This window comes from Marmota monax, unplaced genomic scaffold, assembly GCF_021218885.2.
Source record: "Marmota monax isolate L192 unplaced genomic scaffold, Marmota_monax_Labrador192_F-V1.1 WCK01_AAM20220418_F8-fsc00078, whole genome shotgun sequence".
Classification (NCBI taxonomy): domain Eukaryota; kingdom Metazoa; phylum Chordata; class Mammalia; order Rodentia; family Sciuridae; genus Marmota; species Marmota monax.
The window spans coordinates 1,058,165-1,085,461 of NW_026694865.1; the positions used below are offsets into that span (position 1 = coordinate 1,058,165).

The 27,297-nt window shown below is 35.5% G+C and overlaps 1 protein-coding gene across 4 annotated transcripts in view; it reads right to left on the minus strand.

The window, feature by feature from the left end:
* Lrrc49 (leucine rich repeat containing 49) overlaps positions 1-27,297 on the minus strand; it is a 153,360-nt gene that overhangs the window by 120,672 nt on the left and 5,391 nt on the right. For 2 of the 4 annotated variants that reach the window (XM_046426598.2, XM_058573283.1), the window contains exons 4-8: positions 23,228-23,425; positions 22,802-22,904; positions 18,470-18,673; positions 11,871-11,937; positions 8,177-8,320 (exon numbers count right to left, since the gene is read on the minus strand). In XM_046426598.2, coding sequence (XP_046282554.1) covers positions 8,177-8,320; positions 11,871-11,937; positions 18,470-18,673; positions 22,802-22,904; positions 23,228-23,425 — 716 coding nt within the window. Of the gene's footprint in view, positions 1-8,176; positions 8,321-11,870; positions 11,938-18,469; positions 18,674-22,801; positions 22,905-23,198; positions 23,426-27,297 lie in introns of those variants that run through there. The other 2 variants (XM_058573284.1, XM_046426599.2) reach the window with 2 other exon arrangements.

A 27,297-nucleotide genomic window follows, 5' to 3' on the forward strand; every position in this document is an offset into this window, starting at 1 on the left:
GGACATCACAGCAAAAAAATAACAGAAACCACATAAACAAATGGAGATTTAAAAATACTCTTTGAAAGTTGTGATAAAATCCCACCCCACCTCTTTTTTTTCCCACCCCTCCTCTTGATTGGGACATGGGTGCTTGAATTGGTCAACACTCACTAGACTGTACACCTACCATAAGTGCATTTAGCTATATTTAAATTTATAGCCCAACTTACAAAATATTAAATATGGGGGAGTATTTCAAAGGAAGAATTTCTGTCTCTACTTGTTATGATTCAAGATATATGATTTAACTACAGGTTTTTAAGGCATTAAATTTATGGATGTGAAACAGCACTGTAGGGTCAAGTAGCTGAGTGATTTAGGTGTAAGTAGGAGAAAACTGCCTAAGAAGCTTGGCAATGATGCAGTAGGGGTAGTCATTCCAGGGCCGATTGAGTGTTAAACCTACCTCTATCCTCATTTTCAAAATACTACTGTTGCCCTTCTGGGCAGCCACAGCAAGGAGGACCAGAAGGCAAAAACTCTCCTGAAGAAGTCTAGAACCTACAACACTAGAACCTAGAGCACTAGGTTCATTTTGTACGGATGAATTTGGAAGGGAGAATTGTTGTTGAGCAAGGATTGCTGTCCTTCCATGCTTTCTGTTAAACAGGATAATTACCTCCCCAATAAATGAATAAATAAATAAATAAAAAGACTCTTTGAAATGAAGAATGATCAAAGAAAAAATGAGAGAAGAAATCAGAAATTCTCAGAAGCAAATGAGAACAGAGATATAACACATTAAAATTTCTGGGATAGTATGAAAGTAGTTCTAAAAGAAAAAATTTAACCAATTAAAAAATAAAAGAGGAAAATTTATAGCATTGAGTACCTGCATTAAAAAGTAGAGTAATTCCAAATAAATAATCTTATGCTTTACTGCAAGTCCTTAAAAAAGTTAGAATAAACTATTTCCAAAATTAGTAGAAGACAATTAGCCATAATCAAAAGAAACAGAAGACCCAAATAAACAAAATTAGAGATAAAAAGACGATATCACCACAGACACTTGTGAAATCCAGAGGATCTTTGAAAACTTATACTCCAATAAACTGGAAAATTCTAGAAAGCACTGACAAATTTCTAGACACATATTATCCACCCAAATTGTACCAGGAAGATATAGAAAACCTAAACAGATCATTATCAAGTAATGAAATCAAAATAGAAATTAAAAACCTTCCAACAAAGAAAAGCCCAGGACCAGGTGGATTTTCAGATGAGTTCTACCAGAACATCAAAGAAAACTAACAGGAGTCTTTCTCAAATAATTCCATAAACTCGAAAGGGAAGAAACACTCCCAAATATATTCTATGAAGCCAGTCTAACCCTGATACAAAAACCAGTCAAAGATATATCAAGGAAAGAAAACTATAGACCAATACACCTAATGTGTACAGATGAAAAAATTCTTAAATAATATAATTTTATTTTTAAATAAAATAAAACCACATTCATAAACACATGATCAATTGGGGTTCATTCCAGGGATGCAAGGATGATTCAACATATTCTATTTATTCAACTTAAATAGAATTAAGAACAAGAATTACATGGTCAACTCATAGAAACAAAATAGGCCTTCGATAAAATCCAGCACCCATTCATTAAAAATAATGAAGAAGATGGCTGTAAATATATGGATTTGTTAAAATATACTGGAGAAGCTAGACACAGAAGAAATTTACCTCAACATTATAAAAACTACCTATGAAAAATCCAAAGCCAACATTATACTGAATGGAGAAAAACTGAAAGTATTTCCTCTAAAATCAGGAACATGACAAGTACCACACATCACTTCTATTCAATATAGTTCTCAAAACACTAACCAGAGCAATTGGGTAAGAGAAGAAAATTAAGGAGATAGAAATAGGAAAAGAAGTCAAGCTATCTCTCTTTGAAAATGACATGATCTTACATATAAATAACCAAAAAACTTCACCAGAAGACTTGAGCTGATAAATGAATTCAGCAAAGTAGCAGGATACAAGACTAACACCCATAAATCAATGTACTTCCTATACTTCAACAGTGATTCTGCTGAGGAAAAAATAAGGAAAACCATTCCAGTCACAATAATTTCAAAAATATACTTGAGAATTAATCTAATTAAGGAGGTAAAAGATCACTGTAGATCATTGTAGAAAAAAAGAAATTGAAGAAGACCTTAGGAAATTAAAAGCCTCACATTCTTAGATAGGAAGAATTAATATTGTCAAAATGGCCATACTGCCAAAAGCAATATATACACTTAAAGCAATTCTCATCAAAATATCAGTGACATTATTCATCAAATTTGAAAAAAGAAAGCCAATCCTTAAATTCATCTGGAAGAATTACACACCCAGAATATCCAAAGCAATACTGAGCAAGAGGCATCACAATACCTGGCCTAAAGTTATAGTACAGAGCTATAGTAACAAAAATAGCATGGTATTGGCATCAAAATAAGCATGAAGACCAACAGAACGGAATAGAAGACAGAGACAGATCCATATATTTACAGCCATCTAATACTTGACAAAGGTGCCAAAAATATTTGGTGAAGAAAAGACAACCTTCTAAACAAATGGTGCTAGGAAAACCAGATAGCCATATGTAAAGAACGAAAATAGACTAGACCCTATCTCTCAACCTGCATGAAAGTCAAATCAAAATAGATCAAAAACTTAGGAATTAGACCAGAAACTTTGCAACTGCTAGAAGAAAACATAGGGTTAATACTCCATCATATTGGTACTAGCACCAACTTCCTTAACAAGACCCCTAAAGTTCAAGAAATAAAATGAAGAATTAATAATTGGGATGCCATCAAATTAAAAAGCTTCTGCACAGCAAAGGAAACAATTAAGAGCATGAAGAAAAAGCCTACACAATGGGAGAAATCTTTGCAGGTTGCCACAGTCTGGCTGGGCACAAAATAACCAAGCCACCACAAAAGCCTTGTAGATTTAAACAGCAACTCTTTATTCCCGAACTCTCACCGGCACTCTACACGCACGTTCTGGGAAAATACACTCCCTCCACCGGGCTCTGTGTACCAATACTCCCAGAACCACGAGAACTCAACGGGAACTCCAAGAGCGGGCGCCTGAGGCAGCAGGATACGCCCTAATCCTGGATCTGCCCTATTCCCAGCAGGATCCACCCTAAACCTGGAGCCGCCCTATTCCCAGCAGGATCCACCCTAAACCCAGAGCCACCCTAATCCCTGAGCAGGGTCACCTTTCAACCCAAAATGCCATGCTTCATTCCTATTTAGCTATGGCTCTCAGCATCTCCCCCTTCTGATTAATAAAACAATAAGCAATGTGGCTTAGGGACTGTGCCTGTTAGGTTGTCCAATTCAACATATGGTTCTTACCCGTCATTGGATGAGCTGACCTCTAGGCAGTCAGCCTTTTTTTTTTCACGTGATTTTAATGGTTTAATTTAAATTGGGTAAACAGCTGTTGAGGATTGTTTTAATATGTGTACAAATAAGGAGGTTAACAGATCTGTTTGTTTACTTTCACCTTTCCTTTTCATTATATTTAATAATTCTGTTCAGGATAATGTAAATTGTTCAGAAAATTGTTTTCTTAGTACCTGTTGGAATGTTACATAATTTCTTTTTAGCATCATTGCCAGAATTCCTATCTTCATCCCAGTGCCAGTGAAGACAAAGATAAAACCAAACTACAGCTTCTATGATAGCTATCACAGTAAACTGTATAAACTGATGCATCAATGAATAATAACTCAACAAGTAATACTCAGTCAAGGAGTTGATTTACTTTGGGAGGAAATGGACATATTGATAGATTCCTCCACTTTGAACTGCTTGCAGAACTTGCCTGGACTATGTATCACTTGTATGCATTGTGAACTATCTGTTGGTGCAGTGAATTGTGGTAGTGCTGGCATATCTTTGCTGATGGTGTCACCAGTTACGCAATTTTTCCAAAGGAGCCGTCAATTGGCTTGGTGTAGTGGCATTTCTGTATCCTCCTCCCTTCTACTAGTGATGGTCTAAATTTGGGGGCCAACAGAGGTGAGGCAAAGAACCTTACCCCCTCACTGGTGCATAGGCCTATCCACAAGTATGGCTGTATGCTGGACCAGTAGTCAGTGACGGGTATGATCCAATTGCAGTGGTACCAACCTAAGACAGGAGGCTGACGCCTTGAGGTCAGCTCATCCAATGACGGGTAAGAACCATATATTGAATTGGACAACCTAACAGGCATGGTCCCTAAGCCACATTGCTTGTTGTTTTATTAATCAGAAGGGGGGAGATGCTGAGAGCCATAGCTAAATAGGAATGAAGCATGGCATTTTGGGTTGAAAGGTGACCCTGCTCAGGGATTAGGGTGGCTCTGGGTTTAGGGTGGATCCTGCTGGGAATAGGGTGGCTCCAGGTTTAGGGTGGATCCTGCTGGGAATAGGGCAGATCCAGGATTAGGGCGTATCCTGCTGCCTCAGGCGCCCGCTCTTGGAGTTCCCGTTGAGTTCTCGCAGGGTTCTGGGAGTATTGGTACGCAGAGCCTGGTGGAGGGAGTGTATTTTCCCAGAACGTGTGTGTAGAGTGCCGGTGAGAGTTCGGGAATAAAGAGTTGCTGTTTAAATCTACAAGGCTTTTGTGGTGGCTCAGTTATTTTGTGCCCAGCCAGACTGCAGCAGCAGGTTGGTTCTTTGAGAGGGTATTAATATTAATATTCAGAATATATAAAGAACTCAAAAACCAACCCAACCAATAAATGGACAAAAGACTAAACAAAGACTTTTTCAAAAGAAGAAACACAAATGGCCAACAAATATACTAAAGATGTTCAATATCTCCAGCAATCAGGGAAATACAAATCAAAACTACACAAAGATTTCATCTCACTCTAGTTGGAATGGCAATTATCAAGAATACAAACAATAATAAATTCTGGCAAGGATATGGGGGGAAAGGTATACTTGTATATTACTGGTGGGACTGCAGATTAGCAAAAACACTCTGGAAAGCAATATGGAGACTCCTCAAAAAACTAGGAATGGAACCACCATATGGCTCACCTATTCCACTCGTTGGTATTTATCCAAATAAACTAAAATTAGCCAACTATAGTGATATAGCTATCTCAATGTTTAAGGAAGCACAATTCACATCAGCCAAATTATGGAATCAACCAGATGCCTGACAATACAGATGAATGCATTAAGAAATTGTAGCATATAAACATATACCAGGGCATTTTACTTAGCCATAAGAAGAATAAAATTATGACATTTACTGGTCAATGGATGAAAATGAAGAACATCATGCTAAGTGAAATAAGTCAGGCTCAGAAAATCAAAGGTTGAATTTTTCTCTCATATGTGGAAGGAACCATACAAGCTTAAAAGATAGTTTGACATGTATAAAATTTTCAAGAGAAAGATTGGCAAATGAACAAACAAACAATAACTATTCTATATCAAAAACATCAGGCCAGGCACAGTGGTACATGTCTGTAATCCTAGTAGCTTGAGAGGCTGAGGCAGGAGGATTGCAAGTTCTAAAGCAGCCTCAGCAACTCAGAAAGGCCCTAAGCAATTTAGGGAAACCCAGTCTCAAACGAAAATTTTTTTAAAAGGCTAGGGCAAGAGGTGCTGGGGATGTGGCTCAATGGTTGAGTGTCCTTGGGTTCAATTCCCAGTATTAAAAAAAAATCAGAAGTTTCTCCTCATGATGGTGAAGTAGGCAATGGGTAAAGAAATATAAAACACACTAAAATCAGTACATTCACAAAAATCATGAAAATGAAAGATGCCTTCACAGGCCAACATTTTTGATGAAATTTCAGTTAGCTGGAAAGCTGATGGGATCTTAGAGACTCTGAGTGGAGAGAACTGTGGTTTAAAACTGCAGGGAGATATTGCACTTGATGCAGACATTCTTTCTTGACAGAAGGCCATCTTAATCTATGATGAGAGTGAGGACAGACAAAGAGCAGGCAGAGATTGTAGTTAACTATGACAAATCAAGTAGGTGTGTAATTGAAGGTCTGTCTACTCAACAGCTATTTCTGGAACACAAACAAATCTACCCGGCTCCCACTCATATCATCTATATAAAGCACATACAGAGAAGCTCCCTGAAGAACTCCTTAGCTGAAGCCTCAGAACTGTCTCTAAACAAAATGAATTATTAGTAAAGATAGGTTGGGAGAGTGTGGGTATTTTACCTATGGAGATAGTTAATGACTTTACAACACAATCAGAGGGAAAAGAAGAAGAAATGGCAGTTTTTCCTGGCACAAGAGAAACTAAAGTCTACCTATCCCCCAAAGCCAAATCTTTCTTATTTGGGCAATTACACAGTGAACCTGCTTTTCCTCTTTCACTCACCCTAAACGAAAGGCCAATGTGTGGGATTCAAAAGTCACACAATCCACTGATTATTTTAGAGAGTATTCTCATGGTAAAAAAAAAGAATTGTTCAGCTGCACAGAATATTCAGCCACTACTTAATGTGGTCCTTCATTTAAGCATTAACAGTCATTGAAAAAAAATCAAAATCATGAAAGAAAAAAACATTAAGTGTGATAACTGCCCCAAGGAAAGGAAAAAATATTGTATCCTCAGATTATCTTTATATTTATATTCACAATTTCATATAATGAACATGTATCATACCCATCATTCTGACAGCTACGTAATATATACAATACTTACTACTGTCTATTTTTAAAATATTTTTTAGTTGCCAATGATTTTTTTACTTTATTTTTTTTATTCATATGTGGTGCTGAGGATCAAACCCAGGGCCTCACACATGCTAGACAAGCGCTCTACCACCGAGCCACAACCCCGTTTTTTTTTTTTTTTTAATTTTTAGAAATTAATACAATTTCCTTTCCATAAGACATTATTGCTGCCTAAGCTATAACAGTAATGATTAAAGATAATACTCAATGGGAAATCTAGTAAGCAATTTCCAGGATGTGTATTATGTACTTTCCAAAAGAAAGCCAAAATATAGACAGGAAAGTGCTAGGGCTGATAGATTTCTGTTTTGGATTCTTACCAGACCCAGTGTTCTGAGGACAGATTAAGTCCTGACTGAGCAGTTTCTGGAGATGTAGCAATGCAAAAGATTAACCTATATACATGTCTTTTAAGATAAGTAGTCCAATTCCAATATTCATACCCTATCTAGGGAGGGATAAATAGCATTTATAAGTTCTAGAATAAATCCATGTCTTAAAGAAGAGTCTGAAATGATTCTAACCTTCTAGAAGATATGAGCATTACATGGCCTGGATTTTCTGAGAAAACTTCAAAATGAAACTAGAGATAAGGCATCTTCTGTCTCAACCTTTTCCAGTATACTACTTATAGCACACTTAAGTCTTGACTAAGGAACTCAACATCTTGAAAGAGCTATGTTAGATTGTGCCTTTACAAGGTGCTTCAACTCTACCAGAGAGTAGTTTTTTGGTTTTTTTTTTTTTTTTTTTTTACAGTGTTTAAATAAAGAAAACGTGTTAAGTGTTTTTTCAGAATCAATAAGCCAGTAAGACCCTAAAGACAATCTAGCCCAATGTCCTTGTTTTAGAAAAAACTAAACTGAGGCCCAGAGAATATGTTATCTACCCAACATCACATAATTAGAAGTGAAGCTGAGACCAGAACTAGGCCTTTTATACCCTCTGCAATGTTCTTTCCACTCTATCAAGCAGCCTCTTAAAAAAACCACAACGCATGTTAATGTGAATCTCCACAACCCCACTTCTCCTCTCTGTGCCTTTTCTTCCTTGTTGCAAAAATTTCTTAATTCATCAATCCTATCATTCACCAATAACCTTCCTTCTTTCTCATTCTTACCCATGACAAAACAAGAAAGGATTCAGTATTCATTTAGTGATAGCTGATTCATTTAGTGATAATACTTCTGTTTCTATTATACACACACACACACACACACACACACACATATGTCCTTTAAAATAGGAAAACTTACTATTTTCCAAATCAACATATTTTAAAACTTAATAATTATACCCACAATTTAAATTCAGAAAAATAAATAACTTTAGATTCTAACTTTGTGTAAAGCAATGCTGTAATGTTTGTATAATTTCCTTAAAGGGCACATATTGATTCCATTTTAACACTCACCACAGAAGTGATTTGATTGTGTCGCAGGTTAAGTTCAGTTAGTGAATCCAGTCCATTAAGATTATCAACTTGACCCAAAAGGTTCCTGGCAAGATTCAAAACTCTCAAATCACACAAATGGTTGACATTTTCAATTCTGGTAATCTGTTAAAAAAAAATAAGGGAGAAATGATTAGCATATCTCATAAATATATACATTATAAAAAACAAATAAAACATTCAAAGTCATTGTATTTAGTGACATTTAGTAACAAGTTCATATGAAGACATTTTAAACTCTATTTTCAATTTCCTATGATGTAGATGATATTCACTAATAGATAAAAGAAATCATTCAACTAAAGGATCACATATTACAATTTGACCACAGTAAATATTTCAAGTAAATTTCATCAAAAAAATCAATCGGTCTACAATTGGGAGGAGTTCTAAGTACCCAACACTACCAGGTCCTGTAAAGGCTATGTACTATCTGCCAAATAGAAACTTACTATGAGCCCAAGGCATAAGCTCACATTGTTTTTACAAAGAAGTCTTTCCTCTTAGAGAAAAGGCAAGGAAAAGAATGACACCAAATTCCCCTTGTTAACTCTATTATACTATTATTATACTATACTATTATTATATTATACTATACTAATGTTAACTCTATTATACTACAAGATCCTGAGAGCAGTCAAGAGTCTGAATGGAAAAATTCAAGGAACCATGATCCCCGGTGGAAGGTAAGAATGGACGCTGTTTTATTAGAAGTGTTTAAGAGAGGAGATAGATAGTGCTTAGTCAGGGTGCAATATGCTAGACACTAAATATTTAGAACAAGAGGACTTGAATCATGAAATATGCATATGTACATCAGCACGGAACTGCAGCAGAGGAGTCTGAGTTCATCACCATGAAGTAATAAGAGATCACCAAGATTTTAAACCCCATTATTTACAGATAGCAAGTGTAGCACAACAGGATATGTTTTTGCATGACACAAAAAAGGAATCTTCATCAATCTCTTGATATAATGTATTTAAGTAACAATGAGTCATCATGATATTTTTATTATGTACATTAAAAAGAATTCAGTCACTAGAGATTATTCTGTCCATTTGTACTGCCATCATAATATTATCTGAAATTTTTATCTAACACTTCAAAAACATGTTAGCTATGAGAACTTTTTTTAGATTTATAATCCAGTTTCCATGTTGTTATTTGGATGTTTTTACATTCAAGAAACACCATCTAAGTTCCTCTAGTTTCAAGAGAAACATGACGTGTTTATTAAAAATTCACTAATAGATAAAGTAACCTGAGATTATGTTTAAAATTTGTTTTGATTTTTTTTCTAATTGATATAAAATGAATGGAAAAGAACAAACAAGGTTATAAATATTTGCAGATGGCACAACTATATAATAAGATGTAGAGTAAAATATATCAAAACTAAATAGGTGATACAATTTGAAATGCATGGAATTAGTAAAATTGCAAAATAGACATTGTAGAAAAAGATATCAGTAATCTTAACACAAGTTTGAGAAATTCTCCCAAAATATAAAGAAAAAACGGAGACGGGAAGAAAAAAGATAAGATGGGAATATAGAAAACAAGCAGTGTGACTATAATAAACATAAATGGAAAAGAAGCAATGTTTAAATATGTAAAATAAAATTCTATGAATTCAAGAAAGATATAAATATATAAAGTGAAGGTACTAATTGTTTGATCTGTGGCTATGGTTTAGGAGTCCATATGTAAAGGCTTGGTCCCCAGGGAGGTAGTATTAAGAGGTACAGTGGACCTTTAAGAAGTGGGGCCTAGAGGGAGATCTTTAGGTCACTGAGATGTTCCCTAAAGGATGTTTTGGGTCTTCACCTCATCCTTTCTTTGGGTCTTCACCTCATCCCTGAGAAAGATATCCCTGAAAAAATGGAGTCTTATTGAAGCATTTGTGCTTTCTTAAAGCATCCCTAAGAGAACAAAATCAGAAAGACCAACACCATTATAGTTTAGAACTGGAATGTCCCCCAAAGGCTCACGTGTTCAAGGCTTTGTCCCCAGTGGCTGGTGTATTGAGAGGTGGTAGGAAACTTTAGGAGGTGGGCCTAATTGGAGAAAATAGGTCACTATGGAAGTGTCCTTGAAGGATATATTGTCCCCACTCTCTTCTTTTCCGCTCCTTCCCTTCTCTTGATGGCCACCATGAGGTGAGCAGCTTGGCTTTACCACCCCTTCCCTGCCACGATGCCCTTCTTATCACAGTCCATGAAGCAATGGAGCCAGCTTACTATGGACTAGAACCTCTGAAACCATGAGCCAAGATAAATCTTTCCTTCTTTAGAAAGTTAACACAAACACAGAATACAGATCAGAATTGAGAGTCAACCTACTCAGATTCCTCAAGTCATACCAAATGCTATCTTTTAATTTTTCTACTTTTAAAACACTTATTCAATTATGTCCTTATTAAATCCCCACTAAGACTACTTTTATGCCACCATCACTTCTCACCAAGATTACTATGATTATCCTCTTAACTGTTCTCTGTCCGAAGACAGATCCCCCTCTCCAACTTTTCCATTCTCCAATCCATTTCCTGAATACCATCATCATTCCTCAGAACATCTTTATATCCACATATCAAATTTGTTTTATTTTATAATGTGCGCTAAATGATTTTTATTTCCAATGGAAGTAAATTCAAAAGAAAAAAATTCACTTAATTTCTGTTCATGTTTTACTATGTGATGCTAAATTTTTAGAACCAGACATTAATTGTGTCAACTTGAATAGTTTATCTTCTAACTTTTTAGAAACCTAAGGTCACTAAGACTATTCATCTTTGCATTGAAATATTCCAAACTTTTGCTTTTTGGATTCAGCTATTTTGAAACAAGACCCAGATTTTTCATTTGAACCTTGAGAAATAATTCATATAGTACAAAATTTATTCTTAATACACAGAATATCACAAACATGCTGAAATATAAGATATATAATACAGGTGAGCTAACAAGAAATAGAGCATTTTTCATCAACATAATGGTTGGTAATGTTTAGACTGAATGGTGGCATTTATTTACCAGGTGCATTTTTAAGATCCTGGATAGTTCCTATGAATTCTGAAAGATATACCGTAATTTGAAAAACAGAAATATGTCTTATATTTCTCACATATATAATTTAAAATAAACCTAAGAAAACATTGCTACTATAAAATGTTTCATTTATGTTATAGTTTTTTAAACAGTGTGCTATAAGATAAAACACCAATTCCTTCAATTCCTTACCAAGAAGAAATCAATTAAAAACCCACAAAGGAATGGTAGTGTGAAATACAAAGTAGTGGTTACCTCTGATGAAGAAATAAGGTTATAAAATGAAAGAAAAACACTTAAGTAGCATAAAGTCAGTAATATTCTAGTTCTTGAGTTAGGGTTGTGTAATGTGAATATTAAAATTAAGTTACTAAAAAAATAAATAGAAAATTAAGTTGTAACCATAAGGATTCCAAATGTTTTTGTAATCAATTAACTGCTAATGAATTATCATATCTTGCAAAAAAATAAGCTTAATATCCTATTAATTTCAATGACCCAGTAAAGTAACTCTTGAAAAATTCAGTGTATGATTCTTAAAACTTTTACAATACCAAATTTCTCGGGCATTGTTTCAAAAGAAGAAACGGGCTGAACAATACCTGATTTCCATGAAGGTCCAAAACATCTAGGCTTTTTAGATTCTCTAAATTTGAGATTTTCTTGATTCTGAAAATCAAAATAAGTACAATAAGTTGAAGAGAAATGTGTGTATGTCACATCTATCAGTAAAGCAAAGCGTGCTAAGTTGCACATATTTTATATTTGCATTTACATTTTAATATTTTAATTTACTCTCTTATCTCTCTAAATACATATAATAGTTATAAATGTATGTATTAAACAACATATTTCTCTTTGGTTTAATTATATTTTAAAGATGCAGTGCATTAGGAGGAAAGATATAAAAATGTACATTTAGAGAAAAGCAACTCTATTTCTAAGAACCTTAGGTCAAAGCTCTGACTCAAGGTAGTTCCCTTCACCTAAGAATACAATCTGAACTCCTCACTTCTGCCTATAAGGCATTGAACCATCTGGCCGCTGACTCTTCTGCCAGCTTCTTCTACCACAGGCTCACTGTCTCACTCTGTTCTAGTCACAGGGCCATTTTCTCCTGTGCCTCTAACTTGACAGGTTTATTTCTGCCTTAAATTATTTACCCTTACTGTTTTTTCTGTTTTAATGTTCTTCTCCCAGAATTTCACATGGTTCATGACCTCATATTATTCAGGTTTTAGCTCAAACATCTCAGAAATGATTCTATCTAAAAATAGCTATCCTTCCTATCCCCATTATGCTCTCCTTCCCCAGTTTTAATGGACTTTATAGCATTAAGCATTGCCTAAAATTATTTTATTTACATGTATACTATTTTATCATCGCTGTGACCATATCAAAATGCGAACTTCAAGAGGAAAGAAAGCTGGATGCAATGCTACACGTCTGTAATCCCAGCAGCTTGGGAGGCTAAGACAGGAGAATGTCGAGTTCAAAGCCAGCCGCAGCAATGGCGAGGGCCTAAGCAACTCAGACCCTGTCTCTAAATAAAATAAAAAATAGAGCTGGGGATGTGCTCAGTGATTAGTGTCCCTGAGTTCAATCCCCAGTACTCAAAAAGAAAGAAGAAAGAAATTTTGACATGTTCTCTACTCTAGTCTCAGCACTCATACAGTAAAGTACCAAGTAAGTGCCCATAAATATTAGTTTAATAAATGAATGACCACAATAATTAAATGGATAAGTTTAATGTTCTAAGGTTTTCCATTATAGAATTATTACACAATTATGCACCATCTAAATGCTCTCTATTAGACCTGCTTTGTAAAAACATTTAAATTTAATTAGAACTTTTTATTTCAGAGCCAGTCTTGGCAATATAGCAAGGTCCTATTTTAAAAAAAGAAAAACACATTTTTACCTTTAAAATGCCTCCTCTAGCCCCTCTTATAAGCTTACCCATTATCCCTCTCATTCCTGTCTTATATCTACTTTACCTGTCTAACTATCCCCAACTGGACTCTTCTTACAATAAGAGCAAGGAATACGAGCAACTTTTTCTTATTCCTAGAGACTCTACCTTATCCTACCACCATTGTTCAGTACAGAGATGGAGAATTGGCAAAGAAAGGACAAAATCTCACACAATCTATCCTTCTTATCATGTGTCTATCACTACTCATTGCTGTTGTCATTATTTACTTCCTCAAAAAACATTTCTACCTTACTAAATGTTTCAAGAATCTGGTGGGAACCAGATAAAAAATTCTACAAAAGTTTTCCTCTTCCTGCTTTACTCTTAAAATACCTAGAACATTTGGAGAAAAATTACAATATCCTACTAAAATATTTGGCTTACAACAGAGTCGAGCTTTCTTAAGGCAATCTGACCTCAGCTATTAACAAAGATTTTTATTGGGTTATGTAATGCTCCCAAGCTGACATTCCCTAAAACAATGGTTCTCAAGGTTCTTTGTATATCATATTTACCTGGAGGGCTTGCTAAAACATTGATAATCAGTTCCTTCTACCCTTTTTTGAGCTAGTTTTGTCATCTTTTTTTTTTTAAAGAGGGACATCAAATCCTGCAAATCTTCACAATTCTCTGAAATAGACATTAGCTTTCATTTTCCTAATGCGAAAACAGAGGCTGAGAGAAGCAACTTTTTTTTTTTTTAAGAGAAAGAGAGAGAGAATTTTTTTTTAATATTTATTTTTTAGTTTTCGGCGGACACAACATCTTTGTTTGTATGTGGTGCTGAGGATCAAACCCGGGCCGCACGCATGCCAGGCGAGCGCGCTACCGCTTGAGCCACATCCCCAGCCTCTAGTTTTGTCATCTTTCTGGTTTTGCATTATAGAACTAATTAAAATATTGGTCTGTGATTACTATCTAGTTTTCTGAGAATTATATTTTATCATTTTGAAAACAATACACCAGGGATAATAGAGATTATTTTAGCTCAAAGTTCTCACATCTAGAGAATCAATGTAGTCTGTTACTCAATAAATAAAACTAAAGACCCGGGAGACGTCGTGCAATCTTCTCATTAGTTGCCTTTGTCGTGGATTCTCTCCTCACCCCCAGTACCTGAAATATCCTAAAAATGGATCCAATTTTAAAGACTTCAGAAGCAAATGAAGGTATCATTTGACCTAAGAGGCTACTGGTCAGATTGGGTATTAATGTGAAGAATTTTCAGAATCCTAGTCAGTTGCCAAATTGCTAAATATTTTCACATTAACAGCAATGTAACCTGAAATGTTTTTTTTTTTTTTTTTTTAATTCTCTAGGACAGAAATTGAACCTAGAAATAGACTAGGTTCACCCCTTACCTTGGTAGCTACAGACCTCCAGGAATATATCACAGCTTCGCAGGCCACATTATGTTACTGATGCCAGGATGAAGGCCCTACTACAGGACTATATGAAGGCTCAGCTGTTTAGGTGTCAGAGACAAGTCCTCACATGAGAAATTTCAAGGAGTCAAAAGGAAAGGAACACAGGATCCCAGAGTCTGACAGAGTTTTATATCTATAGTCCTATGATCCTAGAAGAAGACAGAGTTCTATTCATGAGTCCTTGATCATGAGGACACCAGAAAATTTGGAGAGGATAAGCAGAGAGTAGTCAAGGCAGAAAAATTAGAAGGCAAGAACTTTAACAGCAAAGTAGGGTTGGGAGTTCTTTGGTAATAACATCAATTTCACACACAAAATCTGAGCAGGGGTCTTTCTAGTTTTAGAGAGTTTTGTTGGGGCTGTGTGAGCCTAGAAGCATGTAATTGCTTAAGATTTTTGTATGTAGTTTTACTGCTTTGGACTAAAATATGGTACAGTGGCTTGCAAGGTGGGAGGGAGACACCTTCATGGACTTGACCAGGAGGGGCAAGAAGTCACCTGAGACAAACAGGAAGAGACAGAGTGGCTGATGTGCTTCCCTTTTCACCACAATTCTCTGCCAGGTTTCCTAATATCCTCTTCAGATCTGCATCCTAACTGTTCACATGTCCCTTACTATGACAGTCAGCTGGCTAGAGGGCACCTGACATACGTCTTAGGGATCAGAAATAAGCAATTTAGGAGGATGTGGAAAGTTATCTTGACTCATTTTTTTTCTGAGTCAAGAACACAAACAGTTCTAGAACTGTTTACTACTATTTAGAAGTACTATTTAGCTACCTTACATGAAAAATAAAGTAAAAGATGACCAAAAGCAAACAAATAAACAAACAATAACAACAAAAGAAGATGGAAAATTAGAAGGAGTAAGAGTTGGTATTGAGTTGCTTTTACTTCACTGAGATAAGGATACAGTAGAAGGTCATTAAGTCCCTTATAATTAGAAGATCAAAGGGACCCTAAATAAGGGCAGACATATTTTGTCTTCTAGGCACAAGTTATCAAAACAAACAAGTTATTTCTTTTTTTTTAAAGAGAGAGTGTGTGAGAGAGAGAGAGAGAGAGAATTTTATTTAACATTTATTTTATTTTTAGATTTTGGCGGATACAACATTGTTAGAGTCTGCAAAATGCCCCCCCCCCGCCCCAGCCGGACTGCAGCACAACATCTTTGTATGTGGTGCTGAGGATCGAACCCGGGCCGCACGCATGCCAGGCAAGCGCGCTACCGCTTGAGCCACATCCCCAGCCCACAAGTTATTAGAAGCCAGAGAAGCAGAAAAGTAGAAGTAGGAAAAAAACAAAAGATGCAGAGACCATTTCAAATTGTTGGAAGAGATACTTAGATACTGCTTAAAACCAGAAAGGAAGATTAAAAATATCTTTAGAAAATAACTTGACCCCAGGGCTGGGGTTGTGGCTCAGTGGTAGAGCGCTTGCCTAGCATATGTGAGGCACTGGGTTCGATTCTCAGCACCACATAAAAAAATAAATAAAGGGCCACCAACAACTAATAAAATATTAAAAAGAAAATGACCCAAAGACTAAATCAAGGATATAAAGACAGTGGTACTAAAGAATCAATATAAGCTAGATAAAGAACTCAGAAAGTAGTAAAGAAATGTTGGTGAGAGATAACAGCAGCACCTGACAGGGAAAACCATGTAAACGCATGATAAGCTAACTTTCTCACATTTCCCAGTGAAGTGCTATGGTGGCACACTCCTACTGCATACATTTTGTACACATCTGAATTTGCCAAATTCACTTGACCTCTCCATTTCTACATCTGCAAAATGAGAGAGCTAATCTCTGAGTGTCATTTCAAGCTCTAATATTCTGTGATTCTATAATTCCTCCAGATTCCCTCAAACTACATAATGCTTAAAATTTAACACTTGAACTAATTGTGGGTAATAAATCACAGAGGACAAAGGAGATTTTAAAACTATGAAACATGATCTTGGAAAAAGTATTTTATATTATCATTGGGCCGTGAAAATAAAGAGTGCCAGGCTAAGAACACAAACATGGCACTTTGGTATACTGAGTATTTTAAAACAAAGGAAACAGAAATATAGAAGCAGGAAGATCACTCTCTGACATTCTCTCACTTTTCTACCATAAAGCCACAAAAAAATACCTGACCTACCTCCCCTGAAAGGATATAATAAGACTCTCAATACAGATGGGTCTGCCCTATAACCAGAAGAAAGGAATAAAAACACAGACACCAAGAAGAATCTGAACAAAAAGGTCTCACTAAGCTCTCCCCAGTTTATCACCATTGTATCACACCCCATCACACTTCTACATGAGTGTCCACTTGCGATTAAACCTAAGCATAAAAATAAATACTTTTCCCTGTTTCTTTGGATCTTAATTTCTGAGGACTATTATGTCACACAAAACTTATATTAAGTAAATGTGCTATGCTTTTCTCTTGATAATCATCTTTGTTATCAGGATGTCAGTTGTAAACCTTGCAATGGGTGAAGAAAAGATATTACTCATTTTTGGACTTTATTAAACAGCCCTTCTTTGTAGGTATTTATCATGTTAAGTGAAATAAGCCAGACTCAGAAAGTCAATGGTTGAATATTTTCTCTGATAGGTATAAGCTAATCAAAAATAAAGGGAAGGGGATGGGGTTGTGGCTCAGCAGTAGCGCGCTCGCCTAGCATATGTGAGGAGCTGGGTTCAATCCTCAGCACCACATACAAATGATTAACTAAAATAAAGGGGAAAAGAGAAGGGGGGATTCCATCAAAATAGAAGAAAGATCAGTGAACTAGATGAAAGGGATTGAGGGGGAGGAAAAGGGGATGGGATAAAGGAAGAACAGTGGAATAAATCTAACCTAACTCTCCTATGTATATGAAAACACCACAGTGAATCTCACCATTATGTATATCCACAAGATACTAACTAAAAACAAAAACAAAACAAAACAAAAACTAAAAGTAAATAGCAGAAAGATCAGTAAAGTAGAAGGTAAGGAATAGGGTCAGGGAAGAGGGGAAGGAAAGGAGGAATAATAGGGTCTGAATTAGAGCAAATATTCCACGCCCCTACAATTATATAAAAATGAATCCCAATGTTATATATAATTTTTAAAAAACAATAAAAGGGGGAAAGCTATTTAGTAAAGAAGAATAAAGAGAAAAGTCATGAACAAATCTCAAGGAAATGTGTTAGGAATTGTATAGCTATACTATATAATAGAGCTGTATAAAAGGAATAGGAAGTATACAAAATATAATATTAAATAACTCATACTGAAATAACCATCTGAAAAAAATCAGTCACTGATTTGACAATCACAAAGTAGTGAGTATCCAACTTTAGTCAAATACTAAGAGGTATGGCAAGTGAAACACAGAAGGCTAAAGGGAACAAACATGCTTAAAACATGTCCTAAGAAAGCACAAATTCAAGGCCAAAGTCTTTTTTATAAGATAGGACACTGGAAAGCAATGAAAATAAAATACTCAATGAATGTTTTTTATATGACACATTTTCAGAATGAATCTCATAAAATAAATTAAAATTTAATCTTTTTTTTTTTTTTTCTTCCTAGTGATGCTAGGGACTGACTGAACTCAGCCAGGCCTCACGCATGGTAAACAAACACTCTACCACCAAAACACAATCCATTCAAAAACTCTTTCAAAAGTTTAGTCTAATAATTTCTAAGATCTTATTCAATTCTGAACTGTCTATCTAAACACCACAGGACTCAACATTAGTCCTATACATAACATTATATTACAAATAAAGACATTTCTATTAAGAATACCTGTTTTTCCCCAAGAGAAGGACACGGAGAGATCTTAGAGTAGAAAGCCCACTAATTTCTTCAATCTGGTTATCATATAAATCCAAGAATATTAACCTCTGTAGATTTGAAATATTTTGGATCCGAGTTATAAAATTGTGCTGAAAGTTCAACAAACGAAGGTGTTCTTCTCCATCAATGATAGGGCAAACCGTTAGCTTTTGCCTAGGGAAAAAAAAAATTTAAGTCAGTAAGATTTTGATTTAGTAGCCAGTCTCCTGTCAAATATTAGTATCTTTGCACTCCCATATTATGAGGAAAAAAAGGTAAGCTGGACAACTACCAGCTCCCACATACTATATGTTTTATATTTAAGAAACACCAATAAACATTGACAAGGTAATTATTAAAATTAAGTCTAAGCTCTAATCATATTAAAAAACCTCCAATGTCAGTTATTTCACATGAAATTGACTTAACATCAGAAAACTTTCAACTGTCTTCTGTGATAGATGTTTAGATGGTAGAAAGAACCATGGCAAATTACTATAGAAATAAATGCCTTTGGCATCAATCCACTAAGTCATCAGAATAAAAACCACATGAAAGAGTTTCTTAGATTCATAGGCTTATAAGCTACAGGAAATTTTCATAAAAGCAAGAAATTCAGCCAACTACTGTTCACTTCAATGAAAAAAAAAAATTAAGCTGAAATTTCTTACTAGTAAGGTAGTCCTTAGTGAATATTTCCTCAAAAACTTAAATGCTAAATTTAATTAACTCTAAATTTTGCCACAAACAATTAGAGTGGTATAAGGGTAGGAAAACTTTCAATAATATTCGTCTTTAGTTGTATTTAAAACAGTAAGCCTCTTGTATGCACAAAGTTATAACGTATCACATGTGAAGTAAATAAGTACAAGGTTATCACATGTGAAGTAAATAAGTATAAGGTGTTGCAGTCCAGCTGCAGCAAAATAACGGGGGGGGGGGGGGTGATGAGCAATTTGTGGAGACTGACACAGCAGGAGTGGGAGCCGTTTATTGTAGCACAGGAGGGGTATATATACATTACACCAGCTTATCTTAATTAACATAAACTAGATACAGCAGTCAACCAATAAGGAATCTCCACACTTAATGGCTCCCTGGTGTTACTTCACAAACCACTCCCTCTGGCAAAATGCCAGGCGCCATCTTGACTTGTTTACAGACCCTAACAACAAGGCCCTTCAAGAATTTTACCAATAAAATAATATGGGCAGATAGGAGGTACTGATGATTCTACTCTTAGAAGTCCAAAGAAGACTTCAAGGAAAATACAGCTTTGTATGTAGACAATTCTAGTGGGGAGGCTCATTAGAAATATTTCCACTTAATAAAAATCAAGTTAACATAAGCTTTAAATAAAAATGTATCAGACTGCTACAAGCACAAGTGAAAAATGGAAGTGAACAGAATCATTCTAATATGAAAAAAATTGATACACAGAAAAAATCAGTGAATGTTAATGATTGACAAAGAAAATATTTTTTAAAAAAATAAGCTTAAGGAAATTAGTTCAAAATAGAAGAAAAGTGAAAATACTAAGTGATAGTTGAATCCCTTGAATGTGCAGATAATAGTTAAATTTTATATAATACATTAAATTATACTTCCACAGTTGGTCCTTCTGGCATATAAATTATAAATTAATAAATCATAAGTATTCTAATTTAAAATTTATCTTTGTGCACCAACTTAGCAAAAACTTAAATTATTTCCTTTTTCCTTTTTCTATCTGTCTCCATTTCTCAGTTAAACTTACTGATACCCCACAACTTCTATTTCATCCAATTCTTGAATCAGATATTGCTGAGATAGGAAAAGTAAAAACCTCCTACCCTTATAAAATTGCTTGGTTCCAAACACAATGTCAGAGTCCCAACTCCAAAGCTCACCCCCTGTAACCTTGTCACACTCCACCAAAAGAAGCAAGCAAACAGACACAATAAGCAATGTCCCAGTGCCCTTCAAGGGAGCTTGTTATGCCCATAAAACCCATGGGTTGCTACATCTCCTACCCATTACTGCACATATCATGCACTGGTACATTACACATGCTGGTAATGCACAAGTACTAAATTATGCTTTTCCTCCTGTTTTCTTCTTGGTGTTGACAGGCTGTCTTCCTGGTATTCCAGACCTGCCCTAACAGCCAGAACAGCCAGGGCCTCGCTCTTTCTTAGGGCTAGATTCTATTCTTGACCCCTTAGTCTCCTGGCTAAGAAGAAGCCAGGATATAAGGTGTTTTCAAGGAACAAGGAGATGGGTGTGACTGCAGCAGAGTGAGAGAAGGAGATTGGGCCTAATAAGTTCACATGAGGACCATAAGTCTTTTTTTTTCCTATTTAAAAACCCATTTTCATCAATGTCATTGCTATGGTTTGGACAAGTGTCAAAGGCCTGACAGAGATCACTGCTGTTACCCACTGGTTCTCAAATAATCAATCCTGAGTTAGTTCCTTGCTGCTGGCCCAACTTTCTTGACTGCCCATTCTGGACTTTCCAAACTATGCCTAAATTTATGACATCTTTATGATGCCAATATTTCACAACCAGTCTCTGAAGCAATGACTTTCCCAGATCCTAACTTTCTTGATAAGCAAGTCTCCACCTGATCAAAGTTTTCTTCTCCACCCCAGAAGATATGCTTCCAAGGATCCATCTTCACATTTGCCAAGTCACCCCAGCTACAACAGAAGCACTTAACTTGTTATGTCACAGTCTTACTGGCACCTATTAATATGAAGTAACATGAAACTGAGATACTATTCTTGGGAAGGTTTTTAAAGACTAAGAGGAAAATTACCACAAAATACCTTAAAACATTAAAATTATATTCTGAAAGTTACAAACATTAGGTAGTATTAGTATCTCAAAATCCATTAATCTTCCAAAAATGCCTTAAGAGACCTGCTTAAAGAACAACAGACCCTCTTTGACCCTCCAGAGAGCTTTTTTTCCCTGACAACAAACAGGTGGTCCATTACAATTTGTGTCAGATGTGGACTTGCTAAATGAACAGAAACAGAGCTGGTTACTGTGCTGGTTATAGCACTTGGATGGGAGTTGGGATCTCATCCACCATTCTAATATGGATACCTTCTTAGCTATAAAGATGGATATCAAGACCTAAATATATTTATTCATTTATTAACTTTTTTATCAAAAGCCTATTTTGTACCAGGCTCTGTTCTAGGTGCCAGGGATACAGAAATGAATAAAAATCCCTGTGCTTGTAGAACTTACATTCTAGTAAGAGGAGACAGACAATAAATATAAGTAAATATTTAATGTGTTATTTAATGTGTTGTAGAATGCTAAGTGAAAAATAAAGCAGAGAAGAGGGCTGAACAATGTCAGGGTGGAAGGGGTTGTACTTTTGGAGAAGGTGGCCAGAGAAGTCATCCCTAAAATGAGACATCTGAGTAAAGACCTGAAGGAGGTAAGGGAGTGAGCCTATAGATATAAAGAGAAAGACCCTTCCAGAAAAAGGGAACAGCAAGCACAAAAGCCCTCAGATATGAGGTGTTTTCAAGGAACAAGGAGGTGGGTGTGACTGCAGCAGAGTGAGAGAAGGAGATTGGGCCCAATAAGTCCACATGAGGACCACAAGTCTTTTTTTTTCCTATTTAAAAACCCATTTTCATCAATGTCATTGCTATGGTTTGGATAAGTGTCAAAGGCCTGTGTGTTAGTGGCTTGGTCCTGGACCCCATCTTATGGCATTATTGGGAGGTGGTAGATCCTGTAGGAGATGGACCCTAGTGGGAGTTCTTAGGTCATCAAGGGCATGCCCTGAAGGGGATATTGAGACCCTGATCCCTTCCTGTTTCTCTCTTTTTCTTCTCACACTCCATGAGGTGAGTAGCTTGCTTTACCATGCACACACTCCATGATATACTGTGTCATCACAGGCCTAAAACCAATGGGACCAACTCACCATGGAATGAAACTTTCAAAACTATGAGCCAAAATAAACCTTTCTTCCTTTTAGGTTGACTATCTCAGGAATTTTGATACAGTAATGCAAAACTGACTAACATAACTATATTTTGGAATCACTATAGTACTCTTTTGGAGTATAGTCAAGTCCTTTTATATATAGATATAAAATTCCTCACCATACATCTGGCAGGATAAAAAAGTGGTTTAAAAAAAGGACTATATTTAGCAGGATAATGGGACAGCTGAGAAATATAAAGGAAGATTTTCACATGTTTCAAATCTTGTACCATGTCTATGTATTAGCTAGAAAAAATAAATGGTAAATTAATAAATAAATAGATAGATAGATAAAATTGTCCTCACCTTTCTAGAGTCAATCTGTCTGAGTAAAGAATTTTCTCTTCAGAAGAACGGTGAAGAATAGGAAATGATGGCATTGATGAGCTCACCAAATTAATATGATCACCTATTGAAAATGATATACAAATTACTTGATTATGACAAACCTTTAAATTTTGGAAATAAAGTTACCTTATATTTGGAGAACTTTGACACCTACAAACATCTTTTCTAGGAAGTTTCCATGGTTTTCCATATTTGAAATTAATTACTAAATTTGAGCTTGTTTCTTTCCTCCTCAAACCTAAACTACATGTTAGGTTTTTCCCTTGCCTTAAAGATTGGTTGAAAATACAGAACTACTCTAGTGCTATCTTTATCCCTTTATAATTCTGAACCCTAGTAATAAATTTTAACTCACTAATAACTGAGATGATAGTCCCTCATTACCAGATACATTTGGGCCAGCACTATGACATCCCTGACGAATTCTGGACTTTGAAGGTGTCTGAATGGAAGAATCTCCAAATGCTGATAAGGAGGTTGTGGCAGTTTTCATTTCCAGCCCACATAGTTCTGTCACGTTTGTTGTGGATGAGATGCATGATGATTTATAACGAAGCGAAGGACTTATTACTCTTCCATCTCCTTCAAAATATCAAAAAGTTTATCACAATGCTTCATAATGCAAGACTTTGCTATATAAAATACACAGAAAGTAGTTTTGGATCACAGATGTAACTTCACATCATCACTTTTTTTGTGTGTGTTCAACTAATATTCATAGATATTATTTCAAAGATACCAAAATAGATGTCAGTAAATCTAGTGCACTTGTAATTCAGGTCCATAGCAGATATGACACCCCTGTGAGGTTTATGGGTTCTTGGCCAATTATGTCCCTAACATTAAGCATCTTTTAATCTAGTAGATATATACATATAAAATTAATAAATAAACACACAAAATGAAGAATAAAAATAATATATTTGCACGTAAGTGTTTCTCACTTAATGAAGAGGGTTACAGACAGATTTTAAGGGAGGTAGATATTAAGAGATACTCAAAGAAGTAGAAGAATGTAGGAGGATTAAGAAGAACTGATGAAAAGTTACAAAAATGAAGCAAGACTTAAGTGATGGGTCAAAGGTGACACTGTGACTACTAGAGGAAATTGACCATATTTTCCTCTATAAAGAAAAAAATCTGAAAGCAGCAATTGATGTGGAAGTGCTTGAAGGAAGCAACTAGCAATAAATAATAAAACTTGAGGTGACCACAGAATTCTACTTCTCAAGCTAATCAAAAGAGGAAAACCAAATCTAGGAACCTAAAGTTATCTTTTGGAGGCCGCCCGACAATATAATAACAACTTAAAATCAAGTTCCAACCGGATCATACTAAAAAGCTGTAAAGGATCTGGGGCTGGGGCTCAGTGGTGGAGCGCCTGCCTAGCACATATGAGGCACTGGGTTTGATCCTCAGCACCACATAAAAATAAATAAAATAAAGATATTATGTCCATCTACAACTAAAAAAAAAAGCTGTAAAGCTTTTAACAAATACCATTGTATTTGCTAACTTCTTCAGATCTACAAGACATAAACTAAAATATCCCTCACCTAGCTTCTTGAACAAGATAATCAGCGCTCACATCTTGCTTTTTTTGGATAGCATAAAATATCAAGATGATTAATAATGGTGTTCCAGAATATAAGCATTCAGAAAAATTGATATCATGTTTACCAACAGACTGATCTTCTGACATGATGACCTTCTGGTACAATACGTAAGCAAACATGATTCAGTAAAGTGGTTTGGAATAAAAAAAAAATTGGATGGCTAAAAATGAACAAAAAACTGTCTAAGAGTCAACTTCAGTACAAGATTGATTAAAGATAACCAGTCAGCTAAAGATGATAAAGGAAAAACTCAAGACAATAAACAACCTCAATTTCTCTTGTTAACATTAGAGTTGAGGTTTTTGAATTATTTTTTAAGCCTTCAAGCCAACCATGAACTTAAGAAGTAGATTAAAACTTTATAAGACTTGGAATGCAGAGGCAAAAAAAATAAAATAATAAATTCATTTACACTCAGTGAATAAGATAATTTTATCCTCATTCCTTTTAGCTACTATCATACACAAAATTCATAATCACTATTGGTGTGATAAGCTTACTATCACCAAGGGACAAAAACTGAGTCAGTAGAAAGGCCTGAAAATCCACACACAAAATCTTCTAGGGTTAGGCTGCCTTCTCAAGTATGAAATGATTTGCTGTGTGATGTTGTGGCGCATAGAGTATCCCCCCAAAAAAAACTATAAAATCTCACTAAATAAAGGACCAGGACTTATTCCTCGGGACCTCTGCATCTGAAATGGTTGTGAGTCCAGGCTCGAGCTTTCAATAAAGACTCTTGTGTGATTGCATTGGATTCGGCTCCTGGAGGTCTACTGGGGTCCCACGAATCTGGCATAACAGTACATGATGTGGAGTTTCACTGATTGTGTATTCATATATGAACATAGGAAAGTTATGTCCAACTCATTCTACTGTGTTTCCTGTTCCCATTCTTTTTCCCTTCCCTTCATTCTCCTTTGCTCCACTGAACTTCTATTCTTCCCTCCCTCCCTATTGTGTTTTCCAAGAGAACAATCAAGCCTTTGGTTTTTTGGAATTGGTTTACTTCACTTAGCATGATGTTCTCCAGCTCCATCTATTTACCTGCAAATGCCATAATTTAATTCTTTTTATGGCTGTATAATAGTCCATTGTGTATATATACCATATTTTCTTTATCCATTCATCTGTTGAAGGGCATCTAGGTTGGTTCCACAGCTTAGCTATTGCAAATTGAGCTGCCATAAATATTGATGTGGCTGCATCTCCGTAGTATGCTGATATTAAGTCCTTTGTATATACTGAGGAGTGAAATAATTGGGTCCAATGGTGGTTCCATTCCAAGTTTTCTGAGGAATCTCCATACTGCTTTCCAGAGTGGTTGCACCAATTTGCAGTATCACCAGCAATTATAAGTGTACTTTTTCCCCCATATCCTCGCCAACATTTATTGTTGCTTGTATTCTTAATAATTGCCATTCTGACTGGAGTGAGATGAAATCTCAGTATATGTTTAATATGCATTTCTCTAATGGCTAAAGAAATTGATATATTTGTTGACTATTCATATTTCACCTTCTGTGAAGTGCCTGTTCAATCCCTTTGCCCATTTATTGATCAGGGTTTTTTTTTTTTTTATGTTAAGTTTTTTGAGTTTTTTATATATCCTGGAGTTTAATGCTCTATCTAAGGTACAAGTGGCAGAGATTTTCTTCCATCTGTTGGCCCTCTTCACATTCTTGATTGTTTTCTTTGCTGTGAAGAAGGTTTTAGGTTTGATTCCATCCCATTTGTTGATTCTTGATTTTACTTTTTGGGCTTTAGGAGTCTGGTTGAGGATCCTTTTCGTTTTCTTTGTCTTAAAAAAATTTAATTGCTTTACAAATGATCTTGTGCTTAGTCTTAGCTTTTCTAATCTCATCCATCTTCTTATCCTCCCTGTTTTTCCAAAACTATTTCCACCATTGCCATTCTGACTGGTATAAGATGGAATCTCTGTGTAGTTTTAAATCGCATTTCTCTAATTGCTGCTTATCAGGTGAACACCTATAGTCCCATCTCTGTTCTCATCCCTCTAGGGTTTGGTCACAATGCAAAGCCTACCAGGTTTGCCCCAGATCTTAGATGAAATGCCGATCTTACAAATGTGTTTTGTCCCTAAGTTAGTTTCTAATTCAGCTTGGAATTTCAGTTCCATTTCCTAATGGAAGGGACATTGTAAATGGTGGTTCTGTTTCTAGGCCAAAAACCCAGGAAAAAAAGTATATGCAATTCTTGAATTAATTGTAACACTTTGTACTTGTATAACAAGGACTTGGATTCTTCACTTTTCTAGCAAATATCCAATGGATTAAAGACATCTCTGTCTCAAAAAAAAAATCTTCTAAATGACTGAGGACCAGAGAAATCTTCAGTTAAAACTTTTTCATTCATATACATATGTGTGTGTGTGTGTATAACCACATCACTATGCCACATCACTTGGTAAAATTTTACATTGAAATGTTTCCTCTGTTATTGTTTAATCATATATTACTATTTAACTTACCAAATACAGAACCTTTGTTTTCCCAATTAAATTTTTAAGTACCTTAAGAAATGAACCTCATTTTACTTTACTTCTTCTTGGTAGCATCTAAATTCAGTAGGCAATCAGTAGCTAAATTATTTTTCCAGTTTACTAAAACTTAATTGGAAATCTAGTGTGTGTTATTTCTTTTAAAAAGAAAATCAGAAATTCTTGTATTTTAATACAAAGATGCTGAATTAATTTATTCATAAGTAGTATCTCAAAGTGTTAAGAGGCATAATGGTCCACAATTGGTAAAAATGTTCACTCTGTTGTATGTACTCTACATTCATGGGTGGATAGACACACAAGTGGGTGGTAGTCAG